The 17,491-nt window shown below is 44.7% G+C and overlaps 1 protein-coding gene across 2 annotated transcripts in view; it reads left to right on the top strand.

The window, feature by feature from the left end:
• Window positions 1–16,420, top strand: part of LOC139538980 (disintegrin and metalloproteinase domain-containing protein 23-like) — a 49,150-nt gene extending 32,730 nt beyond the window's left edge. The window contains exons 15-27 of one of the 2 annotated variants that reach the window (XR_011667839.1): window positions 2,012–2,111; window positions 2,214–2,285; window positions 2,374–2,460; window positions 4,133–4,213; window positions 4,303–4,353; window positions 4,600–4,663; window positions 4,831–4,936; window positions 5,101–5,220; window positions 5,580–5,748; window positions 7,304–7,415; window positions 11,432–11,522; window positions 12,776–12,956; window positions 15,659–16,420. Coding sequence is in view for 1 of the 2 variants with exons in the window: in XM_071341603.1 (XP_071197704.1) it covers window positions 2,012–2,111; window positions 2,214–2,285; window positions 2,374–2,460; window positions 4,133–4,213; window positions 4,303–4,353; window positions 4,600–4,663; window positions 4,831–4,936; window positions 5,101–5,220; window positions 5,580–5,748; window positions 7,304–7,415; window positions 11,432–11,522; window positions 15,659–15,704 (1,099 nt within the window). In the remaining variant the exon portion in view is untranslated. The remainder of the gene's footprint in view (window positions 1–2,011; window positions 2,112–2,213; window positions 2,286–2,373; window positions 2,461–4,132; window positions 4,214–4,302; window positions 4,354–4,599; window positions 4,664–4,830; window positions 4,937–5,100; window positions 5,221–5,579; window positions 5,749–7,303; window positions 7,416–11,431; window positions 11,523–12,775; window positions 12,957–15,658) is intronic. The other variant, XM_071341603.1, reaches the window with a different exon arrangement.
• Window positions 16,421–17,491: the final 1,071 nt, after the last annotated feature.

Here is a 17,491-nt window from a genome sequence, read left to right as displayed (position 1 = left end):
ACCGGAGTGATGGTTGCTGATAATGGGCCTCTGTACGCCTATGTAGATATTCCATAGAAAATGAGCCATTTCCAGCTACAATAGTTATTTACAACATTAACAATGTCTTCAATGTATTTCTGATCAATTTGATGTTATTTTAATGGACAAAAAAATTGCTTTTCTTTCAAAAAATGATATTTCTAAGTGACCTCAAACTTCTGAACGGTAGTGTATATAGGCAGAGGGAGAGAGAGAGAGAAAGAGGGAGAGAGAGAGGCGGGGAGAGAGAGAAAGCGAAAAGGAGAGAGAGAGGGAGAGAGAGAGACGCAGAGAGGGAGAGAGGCGGGGAGAGAGAGAAAGCGAAAAGGAGAGAGGGAGAGAGAGACGCAGAGAGGTGGGGAGAGAGAGAAAGCGAAAAGGAGAGAGGGAGAGAGAGACGCAGAGAGAGAGAGGTGGGGAGAGAGAGAAAACGAAAAGGAGAGAGGGAGAGAGAGACGCAGAGAGAGAGAGGTGGGGAGAGAGAGAAAACGAAAAGGAGAGAGGGAGAGAGAGACGCAGAGAGAGAGAGAGGTGGGGAGAGAGAGAAAACGAAAAGGAGAGAGGGAGATAATATAACACTATGAAACAGATGTTATTATTAGAGCTCCTATTAGGAGAGAGAGAGATCATTTCCGCGGATTTCTGTTGAGGGAAATGTGTAATGATGAGCTGCTAACCACCTAGCGCCCCAGCCTCTTTCTATGAGCTGCTAACCACCTAGCGCCCCAGCCTCTCCCTATGAGCTGCTAACCACCTAGCGCCCCTGCCTCTATGAGCTGCTAACCAACGAGCGCCCCAGCCTCTCTCTATGAGCTGCTAACCACCGAGCGCCCCAGCCTCTCTCTATGAGCTGCTAACCACCTAGCGCCCCAACCTCTCTCTATGAGCTGCTAACCACCTAGCGCCCCAACCTCTCTCTATGAGCTGCTAACCACCTAGCGCCCCAACCTCTCTCTATGAGCTGCTAACCACCTAGCGCCCCAGCCTCTCTCTATGAGCTGCTAACCACCTAGCGCCCCAACCTCACTCTATGAGCTGCTAACCACCTAGCGCCCCTGCTTCTCTCTATGAGCTGCTAACCACCTAGCGCCCCAGCCTCTCCCTATGAGCTGCTAACCACCTAGCGCCCCAACCTCTTTCTATGAGCTGCTAACCACCTAGCGCCCCTGCTTCTCTCTATGAGCTGCTAACCACCTAGCACCCCTGCCTCTCTCTATGAGCTGCTAACCACCTAGCGCCCCAACCTCTCTCTATGAGCTGCTAACCACCTAGCGCCCCAGCCTCCCTCTATGAGCTGCTAACCACCTAGCGCCCCTGCTTCTCTCTATGAGCTGCTAACCACCTAGCGCCCCAGCCTCTCTCTATGAGCTGCTAACCACCTAGCGCCCCTGCTTCTCTCTATGAGCTGCTAACCACCTAGCGCCCCAGCCTCTCTCTATGAGCTGCTAACCACCTAGCGCCCCATCCTCTGTCTATGAGCTGCTAACCACCTAGCGCCCCAGCCTCCCTCTATGAGCTGCTAACCACCTAGCGCCCCAGCCTCTCTCTATGAGCTACTAACCACCTAGCGCCCCAACCTCACTCTATGAGCTGCTAACCACCTAGCGCCCCAGCCTCTCTCTATGAGCTGCTAACCAACTAGCGCCCCAGCCTCTCTCTATGAGCTGCTAACCACCTAGCGCCCCAGCCTCTCTCTATGAGCTGCTAACCACCTAGCGCCCCATCCTCCCTCTATGATAGTAGGCCAATGACAGGATGTATAGAGCTGTAGCTGCAGCCACCAGAGGCTGTGCAGGGTCATGACCTGTGCTAGCATGTGAAAGATGCCTTGACTTCATGCTTGTGTTGTTGACAGTGGCTCTTGTTGCACACTGGTCCAGAAGTCACCTGACGTGAATAACATCTGCCACACCTTTCACTCTCACGCTAGGACAAGGTCAATTAACAGTTGGATGTTAAAGGTGGATGTATTCCTTTCCCCCCCCCCCAGGGTCCAGCATCCCCGGAAGTTCTCCAAGTGCAGCATCTCAGACTACAAGGAGTTCCTGCTGAAGGGCGGTGGATCATGTCTTTATAACAGGCCAACCAAGGTGATTAGTTTACGTTGCAGTCGCCATACAGCTGAACATCAAAAGAGCGATACTGTATATAACCAGTAACTCTGATAACTCTGATTCTGTTTGTTTGGGCAGCTGTTTGAATCCACAGAGTGTGGGAATGGATACATTGAGGTGGGAGAGGAGTGTGACTGCGGAGATAGAACAGTAAGTTACTATTAAATACGAGTTTATTTACATCTCATTAATATGGTTCAAATACAGTGTCGGACTGGTGCTGCCGTCTATGTTGTAGGAGTGCTACAAGGAGTGCTGTAAGAAGTGTTCCCTAGCTAATGGTGCACATTGTGCTGACGGACCTTGCTGCAACAACACTTGTCTGGTAAGAGCTGTTTAATCACTGTCAGGATGCTCACTAAGAACCAATATGACTGTTTAATCACTGTGTCATGATGCTCACTAAGAACCAATAGGACTGTTTAATCACTGTGTCAGGATGCTCACTAAGAACCAATAGGACTGTTTAATCACTGTGTCATGATGCTCACTAAGAACCAATAGGACTGTTTAATCACTGTGTCAGGATGCTCACTAAGAACCAATAGGACTGTTTAATCACTGTGTCATGATGCTCACTAAGAACCAATAGGACTGTTTAATCACTGTGTCGGGATGCTCACTAAGAACCAATAGGACTGTTTAATCACTGTCAGGATGCTCACTAAGAACCAATAGGACTGTTTAATCACTGTGTCATGATGCTCACTAAGAACCAATAGGACTGTTTAATCACTGTGTCGGGATGCTCACTAAGAACCAATAGGACTGTTTAATCACTGTCAGGATGCTCACTAAGAACCAATAGGACTGTTTAATCACTGTGTCGGGATGCTCACTAAGAACCAATAGGACTGTTTAATCACTGAGTCAGTCTGCTCACTAAGAACCAATATGACTGTTTAATCACTGTGTCAGGATGCTCACTAAGAACCAATATGACTGTTTAATCACTGTGTCATGATGCTCACTAAGAACCAATAGGACTGTTTAATCACTGTGTCGGGATGCTCACTAAGAACCAATAGGACTGTTTAATCACTGTGTCAGGATGCTCACTAAGAACCAATATGACTGTTTAATCACTGTGTCATGATGCTCACTAAGAACCAATAGGACTGTTTAATCACTGTGTCGGGATGCTCACTAAGAACCAATAGGACTGTTTAATCACTGTGCTCACTGAGAACCAATAGGACTGTTTAATCACTGTGTCGGGATGCTCACTAAGAACCAATAGGACTGTTTAATCACTGTGTCAGGATGCTCACTAAGAACCAATAGGACTGTTTAATCACTGTGTCAGGATGCTCACTAAGAACCAATAGGACTGTTTAATCACTGTGTCAGGATGCTCACTAAGAACCAATATGACTGTTTAATCACTGTGTCATGATGCTCACTAAGAACCAATAGGACTGTTTAATCACTGTGTCGGGATGCTCACTAAGAACCAATAGGACTGTTTAATCACTGTGCTCACTGAGAACCAATAGGACTGTTTAATCACTGTGTCGGGATGCTCACTAAGAACCAATAGGACTGTTTAATCACTGTGTCAGGATGCTCACTAAGAACCAATAGGACTGTTTAATCACTGTGTCAGGATGCTCACTAAGAACCAATATGACTGTTTAATCACTGTGTCAGGATGCTCACTAAGAACCAATATGACTGTTTAATCACTGTGTCAGGATGCTCACTAAGAACCAATATGACTGTTTAATCACTGTGTCAGGATGCTCACTAAGAACCAATAGGACTATTTAATCACTGTGTCAGGATGCTCACTAAGAACCAATAGGACTGTTTAATCACTGTGTCAGGATGCTCACTAAGAACCAATAGGAATGTTTAATCACTGTGTCAGGATGCTCACTAAGAACCAATATTTTTAATAACCAGTATGTATTTTTTGTTAGTGTTGCTTAAGAGACCTGATAAGATTGGTACAGGAAATCCCAGTCTCTTGTTCTCTCTCTCTCTCTCTATGTTAGTTCTACCCACGTGGTTACAGTTGTCGCTATGCGGTGAATGACTGTGACATCTCAGAGACATGCTCAGGAGACTCTGGCCAGGTGAGGTGGGCTCTAACCATTCATTTCTGAAAAAGGATGAAACGTTCAGCTGTCTTAAAAGGAAATATTTTCTATGTTGTTCATTGTAGTGCCCTCCCAACCTCCACAAACAAGATGGCTACCAATGTCAAGTCGACCAGGTGGGCAGCATGAATCACTAAGCCACAAGGACATATACCTATTCAGATGATGTGATTTTAGAAAAGGATTGTCTTTATGAACTTGCTTGAACAGATAGGGAATGAATGAGTATACTCTGTGATTCTACACGTGCATTGCTTGCTGTTTGGGGGTTTTAGGCTGGGTTTCTGTAGAAGCACTTTGTGACATCAGCTGATGTAAAAAGGGCTTTTATAAATACATTTGATATGATTTTGTCTCTTTAGGGACGCTGCTACAGTGGAGAGTGCAAGACCAGAGGAAACCAGTGCAAATACCTCTGGGGCCCAAGTGAGTTCAGAATCCCTCTTGCTTAAGTTATTCAATGCCAGTACAGTGGCAAGATATGTCATATAAAATGCAGAGAATCTGAGACTTGTACTTTAGTGATATTAGCTTGTTGTGAGGTGTGGTCACCCTCCTCCCTTTCTCCTCTCCTGTGTTACCTCCTTGTGCAGAGGCGGGAGGCTCTGAGAAGTTCTGCTACGAGAAGCTAAACACAGAAGGAACCGAGAAGGGTAACTGTGGAAAGGATGAAGATAAGTGGCTCCAGTGCAGCAAGCAGTGAGTTTACAGCCGATACCAAATATACACCGGTGTACACTGTAGTCATGCACTATACCAGAACAAATAGTCAAGTACTGCTGTATCTCTTCTACATCAATGTAGTATTCACAAATTGTCAATGTTTCCCTTAGTTCTGACTGTCTCTGATTCTCCCTCTGCAGCGATGTGTTCTGTGGGTTCCTGCTGTGCAGTAACATCGGACACAACCCCCGCATCGGCATGATGAAGGGAGACATCACTCGTACCTTCTTCAACCATCAGGGCAGGCCGGTGAACTGCAGGTGGATACGACCTCCTCACCTCACCTGTCAACGCACAGAGACAACATAAGGATATATTAACTCACCTCTCTCTCTCTATGGTCTCTCTCTCTCTCTCTCTCTCTCTCTATGGTCTCTCTCTCTCTCTCTATGGTCTCTCTCTCTCTCTCTCTCTCTATGGTCTCTCTCTCTCTCTATATATGGTCTCTCTCTCTCTCTATGGTCTCTCTCTCTCTCTCTCTCTCTCTCTCTATATGGTCTCTCTCTCTCTATGGTCTCTCTCTCTCTCTCTATGGTCTCTCTCTCTATGGTCTCTCTCTCTCTCTCTATGGTCTCTCTCTCTCTCTCTATGGTCTCTCGCTCTCTGTTTCTCTCTCCAGTGGTGGCCATGTTCTTTTGGACGATGAGACTGACTTAGGCTACGTGGAGGATGGAACGCCCTGTGGGCCGTCCATGATGTGCCTTGACCACAAGTGTCTGCCCATCCAATCCCTCAACATGAGCACCTGCCCCAGCGGGCCCAACGGCCAGGTGTGCTCAACCCACGGGGTGAGTCCAGTGGAGCTGGTTCACCCTGTAGGTCAGGGTTCCCCAACTGGCGGCCCGTGGGCCGATTTTGGCCTGTGGTTGGTTTAAGTTTTCTGGGGAGGGGGGGTTCATTGTTGGACATAAAAGATTGTAAAAAAAAACAGCCCCAAGGGATTTTAATTTAAGAAATCTGTTCCCAAGTATTTCCCCACGCATAATAGACACAACGTGATCCCAAGTATTTCCCACTCATAATAGACACAACGTGATCCCAAGTATTTCCCCACTCATAATAGACACAACGTGATCCCAAGTATTTCCCCACGCATAATAGACACAACGTGATCCCAAGTATTTCCCCACGCATAATAGACACAACGTGATCCCAAGTATTTCCCCACTCATAATAGACACAACGTGATCCCAAGTATTTCCCACTCATAATAGACACAACGTGATCCCAAGTATTTCCCCACGCATAATAGACACAACGTGATCGGATACACATGCAAGGTTTGAAATTATTATGTTTTAGTCAAACATTATATCTGTTTGGGCTTCTTGCTGTCAATTTGCAGTCCACAAATGATTTGTAATTATGTCCCCCCCCCAACCCCCGACCATCCGCTCCAGAACAAAATCATCCCGCAGCTGAATCTAGTTGAGGATCCCTGCTCTAGGTGTACCCATATGAAGCTGAATCTAGTTGAGGATCCCTGCTCTAGGTGTACCCATATGAAGCTGAATCTAGTTGATGATCCCTGCTCTAGGTGTACCCATATGAAGCTGAATCTAGTTGAGGATCCCTGCTCTAGGTGTACCCATATGAAGCTGAATCTAGTTGATGATCCCTGCTCTAGGTGTACCCATATGAAGCTGAATCTAGTTGATGATCCCTGCTCTAGGTGTACCCATATGAAGCTGAATCTAGTTGATGATCCCTGCTCTAGGTGTACCCATATGAAGCTGAATCTAGTTGATGATCCCTGCTCTAGGTGTACCCATATGAAGCTGAATCTAGTTGATGATCCCTGCTCTAGGTGTACCCATATGAAGCTGAATCTAGTTGAGGATCCCTGCTCTAGGTGTACCAATATGAAGCTGAATCTAGTTGAGGATCCCTGCTCTAGGTGTACCCATATGAAGCTGAATCTAGTTGAGGATCCCTGCTCTAGGTGTACCCATATGAAGCTGAATCTAGTTGATGATCCCTGCTCTAGGTGTACCCATATGAAGCTGAATCGAGTTGATGATCCCTGCTCTAGGTGTACCCATATGAAGCTGAATCTAGTTGACGATCCCTGCTCTAGGTGTACCCATATGACCCCAGCCCAGGACTACAACCTTGAAGGCTTTGTTATTAGCCATAAGGGTCCACAATGGTGTCTCCAATGACACAGTGTCAGCAAGGGAATTATTCACTACAATTTCACAAATCGTGTAAAATCGCCAGCATGCAGTAGTAACTGAGCCTGGGGACGAGTTTAACAAGGGTGACGTATTAATTTGTCATGGAGCATAGATGAATGAATTCCTCCTTGCCGCCTCTCTTCCTCCCTTTGTCCTACCTGGCCAGGTGTGTAACAACGAAGCAACGTGCACCTGTGACACCACCTGGGCGGGGACAGACTGCAGCATGCCCGACCCTCCCAAGGAGCCTGCGCCCTCAGAAGAAGAAGAACCAAAGGGTTTGTTTCCATCTCGTTTTCAGAACCTCTCCATGGTAGACTAAAGTAACATGCTTCCCTGACTAGAATCATTTCATTGACTTTTAGATCATCTTTACGTCAGTTGGTTTTCAAATACTTTCTTCTGTCTAAAGATCATAGCTACAGTTGAAGTCGGGACGTTTACATACACCTTAGCCGAATACATTTAAACTCAGTTTTTCACAATTCCTGACATTTAATCCTAGTAAAAATTCCCTGTCTTAGGTCAGTTAGGATCACCACCACGATTTTAAGAATGTGAAATGTCAGAATAATAGTAGAGAGAATGATTTATTTCAGCTTTTATTTCTTTCATCACATTCCCAGTGGGTCAGAAGTTTACATACACTCAATTAGTATTTGGTAGCATTGCCTTTAAATTGTTTAACTTGTGTCAAACGTTTCGGGTAGCCTTCCACAAGCGTCCCACAATAAGTTGGGTGAATTTTGGCCCATTCCTCCTGACAGAGCTTGTGTAACTGAGTCAGGTTTGTAGGCCTCCTTGCTCGCACACGCTTCCAGTTCTGCCCACAAATTCTCTATGGGATTGATGTCAGGGCTTTGTGATGGCCACTCCAATACCTTGACCTTGTTGTGCTTAAGCCATTTTGCCACAACTTTGGAAGTATGCTTGGGGTCAGTATCCATTTGGAAGACCCATTTGCGACCAAGCTTTAACTTCCAGACGGATGTCTTGAGATGTTGCTTCAATATATCCACATTATTTTCCTGCCTCATGATGCCATCTATTTTGTGAAGTGCACCAGTCCCTCCTGCAGCAAAGCACCCCAACAATATTATGCTGCCACCCTCGTGCTTCACGGTTGGGATGGTGTTCTTTGGCTTGCAAGCCTCCTGCTTTTTCCTCCAAACATAACAATGGTCATTATGGCCAAACAGTTCTATTTTTGTTTCATCAGACGATAGGACATTTCTCCAAAAAGTACGATCTTTGTCCCCATCTGCAGTTGCAAACTGTAGTCTGGCTTTTTTATGGCGGTTTTTGAGCAGTGGCTTCTTCCTTGCTGGGCGGCCTTTCAGGTTATGTCGATATAGGACTCGTTTTACTGTGGATATAGATACTTTTGTACCTGTTTCCTCCAGCATCTTCACAAGGTACTTTGCTGTTGTTCTGGGATTGATTTGCACCTTTCGCGCCAAAGTACTTTCATCTCTAGGAGACAGAACGCCTCTCCTTCCTGAGCGGTATGACGGCTACGTCGTCCCATGGTGTTTATACTTGCATACTATTGTTTGTACAGATGAATGTGGTACCTTCAGGCGTTTGGAAATTGCTCTCAAGGATGAACCAGACTTGTGGAGGTCTACAACTATTTTTCTGAGGTCTTGGCTGATTTCTTTTGATTTTCCCATGATGTCAAGCAAAGAGGCACTGAGTTTGAAGGTAGGCCTTGAAATACATCCACAGGTACACCTCCGATTGACTCGAGTAATGTGAATTAGCCTATCAGAAGCTTCTAAAGCCATGACATAATTTTCTGGAATTTTCCAAGCTGTTTAAAGGCACAGTCAACTTAGTGTATGTAAACTTCTGACCCACTGGACTTGTGATACAGTGAAATAATCTGTCTGTAAACAATTGTTGGAAAAATTACTTGTGTCATGCACAAAGTAGATGTCCTAACCGACTTTCCAAAACTATAGTTTGTTAAGAAGAAATTTGTGGAGTGGTTGAAAAACTAGTTTTAATGACTCCAACCTAAGTGTATGTAAACTTCCGACTTCAACTGTACATTTCACAGAACATTTGTACATGTGAAAGTGAATGGAAGGTCCTTCAAGATGGCTATGGCATTTAACTAGTGTGCCTTTTCATTCTTGTTTGACTGTTTTTCTTTTATAAATGTTTTTAATCCTTTTTTAACTTTGTATTGCTGTTTTAAAAATATATATTTATTTTATACCTGCTTTTGTTGCTCTTATTATTTTATTGTGCTATTTTATAGTTGTTTTAAGTGCTAATTTTAACAGTAAGCTGCTGATGCTCGTATGAAAGGTGCTAAACAAATCAAGTTGATTATAATCATTAAAGTTATTATTCTGGAATAGGCACACAGATACATCTAATGATTCCCAGGAGAATAGGTGCTGTAGCTGTGGCCTCTAATATCGTCACAGATATAGACATCATGATATCACCATCATCACAGATATAGACATCATGATATCACCATCATCACAGATATAGACATCATGATATCACCATCATCACAGATATAGACATCAATCCCTTCTAGACAACTTCCTAGACAAAACATTTCGCTGTCATAGTAGAAAACCTAAACAGTATATTTGACCTCTTAGCTTCCCTATCAAATAAAAAGATTTCAAGCAGGCAACAACAAAAAATTAACAACAAGGGCAAATGGTTTGATGAAGAATGCAAAAACCTAAGAAAGAAATTGCAAAACATAGAGACCCAGAAAACCTGAGCCTACGCCTTCACTATGGTGAATCACTAAAACAATACAGAAATACACTACGGGAAAAGAATGAACAGCATTTCAGAAATCAGCTCAATGTAACTGAAGAATCTATTGAATCTAACCACTTCTGGGAAAATTGGAAAACTCTAAACAAATAACAACACGAAGAGTTATCTATCCAAAATGGAGATGGATAATGTATGGATAAACCACTTCTCCAATATGTTTGGCTCTGTAACAAAGAACAAACAGCGTTCTTTGTTATAGAATAATGATAGTGGCGGTTTGAGGAAGATGGCGGACTGAACACAGAGGTGCAGATCGCCTCAAGATAAAAAAATTCAATATCTGTCAATATTTCACTAAATATTAGCACTTCAGAGATGGAGATAGACCCCGGTCAAGGGAAGTGAACCGCAGTGAGATACTGTAGCCTGTCTGTGACTCCCAAAGAGTTCCAATGTGGTCATTTTCCACTGTCCATTTATCTGCGTATAGATCACCTGTCACTAACTTCATGCAGCGTGTCATCGGAAGCTCATGTAGGTTAGGCTGAGACTGTAGCTAGGTACATGCTGCCATAAAGGAGTAAAACACCTCTCAGTCTAAGATAATACAGTACGAGAGGTTTATGATCTCCCGAGATTTGTTATGCGCTAACCACCATGTTTATCGGGACCATTTTGCTCGGGCCAACTTTTCAATGTAGTGGTCTGAGTCTTTTCAAAACCTCTTACATACCTCCACCTGTAGGCAATAGGTACCTCCACCTGTAGGCAATAGGTACCTCCACCTGTAGGCAATAGGGCCCCTGAGATGTAGACATGACCTTTTAATTTACAAGCACAGTGCCACATCACATCAGATTCACAATCAACTTTGAGTAGAAGGTCCTGATAATCACCACTACCACGGTAACGTTGAGTAGAAGGTCCTGATAATCACTACTACCACGGTAACGTTGAGTAGAAGGTCCTGATAATCACTACTACCACGGTAACGTTGAGTAGAAGGTCCTGATAATCACTACTACCACGGTAACGTTGAGTAGAAGGTCCTGATAATCACTACTACCACGGTAACGTTGAGTAGAAGGTCCTGATAATCACCACTACCACGGTAACGTTGAGTAGAAGGTCCTGATAATCACTACTACCACGGTAACGTTGAGTAGAAGGTCCTGATAATCACTACTACCACGGTAACGTTGAGTAGAAGGTCCTGATAATCACCACTACCACGGTAACGTTGAGTAGAAGGTCCTGATAATCACTACTACCACGGTAACGTTGAGTAGAAGGTCCTGATAATCACTACTACCCCTGTAACGTTGAGTAGAAGGTCCTGATAATCACTACTACCACGGTAACGTTGAGTAGAAGGTCCTGATAATCACTACTACCACGGTAACGTTGAGTAGAAGGTCCTGATAATCACTACTACCCCTGTAACGTTGAGTAGAAGGTGCAAAAAGCATGCAAGCATAAGCATGCAAAAATATACCATACGTGAGGCGTTCATGTCTTTCTCCCCCATAACCCTTTGCAGGTCCTAGTGCCACCAATCTTATAATAGGCTCCATCGCCGGCGCCATCCTGGTGGCTGCCATAGTGCTGGGGGGGACCGGATGGGGCTTTAAGTAAGCAACACACCACATGCCTCTTCTCCATGACTCTGGCATCCCCTGCTGTTGCATATAGACACCAGTGTTTGAGCTCCTGCTACAGAATACGGACATGGACTCGGGGACAAACACACACACACACACACACACACACACACACACACACACACACACACACACACACACACACACACACACCTGATACAGAATGGGACACACACACATACCTGATACACGTTTGTCCGATGTACCATCACTTACACAGTAAGCAGTAAACACACACTGACATGTTTAAAGTCATCTTGCATGTGTTCATGATACCTTTACTTGTCTTAAAGGTCCACAATCAATCATATAGGGTGAATAAATACCATAGAGATTATTTTGGGGGAGAGGTTGGGCATCTGTGAGTCTGTGGCAGAACCTCAAACTGATAAGACGGGCACAGTTCAAGGTTTGACGAGCATGTTCAGTACAGTTACTAAACCTGCTAGCTAAGCAGAATAATCATTAAATCAGCTCTATAGGAGCACTTGGAGACCAAACTGTTCTTACTACTAATCTAGTAGATGCATTAAGATTATACTGTAGCTTCTTGACACATTCAGATTATAGCTCCTCGACACGTTCAGATTATAGCTCCTCGACACGTTCAGATTATAGCTCCTCGACACATTCAGGTTATAGCTCCTCGACACATTCAGATTATAGCTCCTCGACACATTCAGATTATAGCTCCTCGACACATTCAGATTATAGCTCCTCGACACATTCAGATTATAGCTCCTCGACACATTCAGATTATAGCTCCTCGACACGTTCAGATTATAGCTCCTCGACACGTTCAGATTATAGCTCCTCGACACGTTCAGATTATAGCTCCTCGACACGTTCAGATTATAGCTCATCGACACGTTCAGATTATAGCTCCTCGACACATTCAGATTATAGCTCCTCGACACATTATGTTATGTTCACTAATCTGAGGTATCAAGTGCCAGTCGCTCACTGGTAAACCTGTTGTGTTGGGCAACAGGGGTGTTACACACCATTCATCTAAAGAAAGAAAAGGAGTTGATAAATATAGTTCAGCCACCAAAGCATGCCAGTTAGCAAGCATCATGTTTGTCACCAAAACATTTATTTTTGCATGTTTACTTGGATAAGGTCAGTTCATTGCACAAAGGCTGAGCCTAACCCAGGATGACATGCTCCTGGGTTACCATACTCTTATCACTACCATCATCTTTTTCTCACTCCGGTACGAGGGTTCGAGGGTGAGAGTTTAAGCGGAAGTGGTGAGAGAGAAGCCAGGGCCATATTGTTGGCCGCAGCCTTTGTGCCATGGCTGGCCACACCCACCTGGATGGCCAGACTCCGCCCTAGAGCAGAGCAGGACTCACGGACCCGCCCACACCAGCTGCCATTGCTGCCTGCTTCACAGACCTGGTACACACACGGCGCATTGTACTGCATGACCCACCACGCACATCAATAGAGCCATCTCCCACTGGCCTACTATTGAAACAGGTGCATGACAGACTGCTAGAAGCCCTACATCAAGCCACTTACAGAGAGGTTATGCACAACTCATGTTGTTGTTGTTGTTGTTGTCTTTGTGGTTGTTGTTGTTGTTGATGTGTCGTTGTCTCCTCTTTCCCTCCTTTTATAGAGTACATTTTTGTTGGTTCTCTCTCTCACCCCAGATGCTAATGTTTTGAATGGAACAAATGTGTTTTTTCCTGCCAGAGATGGTAATGAGCGATACATGTCCTCTCCTTGTCCTTGTGTTTTGGAAAGCTAACTGTATGTCACATGGACTAGCACAGCCTCATCTCATTGCCTCCAGCACCATGCTGTGGTTGTTAATGTGAAACACAAAATGAGTGTCATTGCAATGCAGAAGAATTTACTCACTGTCTTTCTGAAAAATAAACAACCATAAAAGCACTGCACATACCAATAGTTAACGTACCAATAGTTGACGTATCAATAGTTAACGTACCAATAGTTAACGTACCAATAGTTAACGTACCAATAGTTGACGTACCAATAGTTAACGTGCCAATAGTTAACGTACCAATAGTTAACGTACCAATAGTTAACGTGCCAATAGTTAACGTACCAATAGTTAACGTGCCAGTAGTTAACGTACCAATAGTTAACGTGCCAATAGTTAACGTACCAATAGTTAACGTACCAATAGTTGACGTACCACTAGTTAACGTACCAGTAGTTAACGTACCAATAGTTAACGTGCCAATAGTTAACGTACCAATAGTTAACGTACCAATAGTTAACGTACCAATAGTTGACGTACCAATAGTTGACGTACCAATAGTTAACGTACCAATAGTTAACGTGCCAATAGTTAACGTACCAATAGTTAACGTACCAATAGTTAACGTACCAATAGTTGACGTACCAATAGTTAACGTACCAATAGTTAACGTGCCAATAGTTAACGTACCAATAGTTAACGTACCAATAGTTAACGTACCACTAGTTAACGTACCAGTAGTTAACGTACCAATAGTTAACGTGCCAATAGTTAACGTGCCAATAGTTAACGTGCCAATAGTTAACGTGCCAATAGTTAACGTACCAATAGTTGACGTACCAATAGTTAACGTGCCAATAGTTAACGTGCCAATAGTTAACGTGCCAATAGTTAACGTACCAATAGTTAACGTACCAATAGTTAACGTACCAATAGTTAACGTGCCAATAGTTAACGTGCCAATAGTTAACGTGCCAATAGTTAACGTGCCAATAGTTAACGTGCCAATAGTTAACGTACCAATAGTTAACGTGCCAATAGTTAACGTATCAATAGTTAACGTACCAATAGTTAACGTACCAATAGTTAACGTGCCAATAGTTAACGTACCAGTAGTTAACGTACCAGTAGTTAACGCACCAGTAGTTAACGCGCCAATAGTTAACGCACCAATAGTTAACGTACCAATAGTTAACGTACCAGTAGTTAACGTACCAATAGTTAACGTACCAATAGTTAACGTACCAATAGTTAACGTACCAGTAGTTAACGTCCCAATAGTTAACGTGCCAATAGTTAACGTGCCAATAGTTAACGTGCCAATAGTTAACGTGCCAATAGTTAACGTGCCAATAGTTAACGTGCCAATAGTTAACGTACCAATAGTTAACGTGCCAATAGTTAACGTATCAATAGTTAACGTACCAATAGTTAACGTACCAATAGTTAACGTGCCAATAGTTAACGTACCAGTAGTTAACGTACCAGTAGTTAACGCACCAGTAGTTAACGCGCCAATAGTTAACGCACCAATAGTTAACGTACCAATAGTTAACGTACCAGTAGTTAACGTACCAATAGTTAACGTACCAATAGTTAACGTACCAATAGTTAACGTACCAGTAGTTAACGTCCCAATAGTTAACGTGCCAATAGTTAACGTGCCAATAGTTAACGTGCCAATAGTTAACGTACCAATAGTTAACGTACCAATAGTTAACGTATCAATAGTTAACGTGCCAATAGTTAACATGCCAATAGTTAACGTACCAATAGTTAACGCACCAATAGTTAACGCGCCAATAGTTAACGCGCCAATAGTTAACGCGCCAATAGTTAACGTGCCAATAGTTAACGTGCCAATAGTTAACATACCAATAGTTAACGCACCAATAGTTAACGCGCCAATAGTTAACGCGCCAATAGTTAACGCGCCAATAGTTAACGCGCCAATAGTTAACGTGCCAATAGTTAACGTGCCAATAGTTAACGCGCCAATAGTTAACGCGCCAATAGTTAACGCGTCAATAGTTAACGTACCAATAGTTAACGTACCAATAGTTAACGTGCCAATAGTTAACGTACCAATAGTTAACGTACCAATAGTTAACGTGCCAATAGTTAACGTGCCAATAGTTAACGCACCAATAGTTAACGTACCAAATCAATACCAGGAATCTACTCTCCAGTGACGTCACTGAAGACCTTAGCTGCAGTGAGCAGTCCATTATGAAACCACCAGATATGACTGCTGTTGTCTAAGAGATGAGTGTGGCTGCTTCTCCAATGTGCACTTACTGTACCACCATCATCAGTAATATACCAGACATTGACCCCTGTCTTCTTTTCCGACTCTCCCTTGAACGTGAAGAAATGTGAAGAAGCGAAAGTACGACCCCAACGCCAGCGCCATATAAGGTTGGAGGAGAGGTCAGCGGGCACAGAGGGAACCTTCTGGGCTTCCTTAGTACTCTACAGCTGGACTGCACTTACTGCGGAGGATTCTTTTGGCATTAGATTTACTTGAAAAATACATAGAGGACAATTTAACATTATCCATCTTAGTCATGTAGAGATGTAGCCTTTTTCAACCCTAACAACCTAGCTAACAACCTCACCCACCTACCTAACAACCCACCTAACAGCCCCACCCACCTACCTAACAACCCACCTAACAACCCCACCCACCTACCTAACAACCCACCTAACAACCCCACCCACCTACCTAACAACCCACCTAACAACCCCACCCACCTACCTAACAACCCACCTACATAACAACCCCACCAACCTACATAACAACCCCACCCACCTACCTAACAACCCCACCCACCTACCTAACAACCCCACCCACCTACCTAACAACCCACCTAACAACACCACCCACCTACCTAACAACCCACCTAACAACACCACCCACCTACCTACCTAACAACCCACCTAACAACCCCACCCACCTACCTAACAACCCCACCCACCCACCTAACAACCCCACCCACCTACCTAACAACCCACCTAACAACACCACCCACCTACCTAACAACCCACCTAACAACCCACCTAACAACCCCACCCACCTACCTAACAACCCACCTAACAACCCCACCCACCTACCTAACAACCCACCTAACAACCCCACCCACCTACCTAACAACCCACCTAACAACACCACCCACCCACCTAACAACCCCACCCACCTACCTAACAACCCACCTAACAACCCCACCCACCTACCTAACAACCCACCTAACAACCCCACCCACCTACCTAACAACCCACCTAACAACCCCACCCACCTACCTAACAACCCACCTAACAACCCCACCCACCTACCTAACAACCCACCTAACAACCCCACCCACCTACCTAACAACCCACCTAACAACCCCACCCACCTACCTAACAACCCCACCAACCCACCTAACAACCCACCTACCTAACAACCCCACCCACCTACCTAACAACCCACCTAACAACCCCACCCACCTACCTAACAACCCACCTAACAACACCACCCACCTACCTAACAACCCACCTAACAACCCCACCCACCTACCTAACAACCCACCTAACAACCCCACCCACCTACCTAACAACCCCACCCACCTACCTAACAACCCACCTAACAACCCCACCCACCTACCTAACAACCCACCTAACAACCCCACCCACCTACCTAACAACCCCACCAACCCACCTAACAACCCACCTACCTAACAACCCCACCCACCCACCTAACAACCCACCTACCTAACAACCCCACCCACCCACCTAACAACCCCACTCACCTAACAACCCCACCAACCCACCTAACAACCCACCTACCTAACAACCCCACCCACCCACCTAACAACCCACCTAACAACCCACCCACCTAACAACCTACCTAACAACCACACCCACCTACCGAACAACCCCACCAATGGCGGACTGGCCGTCGGGAGCACCGGGACATTCCCGGTGGCCTGAGGGTCGTTTTGGCCTGCCGTGAATAGTCAACTTGACCAGCGATAATATAGCAAGCAGGAATGAGTTAACGGAGAATCCACGAATCAGGCGCAACTCTCACACTTTCTCTGCAGTGTCCCCTTGACAAAAATGACCTCAGGTCTCTCCACGACGCACATAGCAACCGTCTACCTGCTTCTCTACCGATAACATTTTAGACAAGTCGCACGGCGAAATGGACGGTCAGAAAAGGAAA

The sequence above is a fragment of the Salvelinus alpinus genome, chromosome 14 (assembly GCF_045679555.1).
Source record: "Salvelinus alpinus chromosome 14, SLU_Salpinus.1, whole genome shotgun sequence".
Lineage (NCBI taxonomy): Eukaryota > Metazoa > Chordata > Actinopteri > Salmoniformes > Salmonidae > Salvelinus > Salvelinus alpinus.
This window is presented reverse-complemented; position numbering and strand designations above follow the sequence as displayed.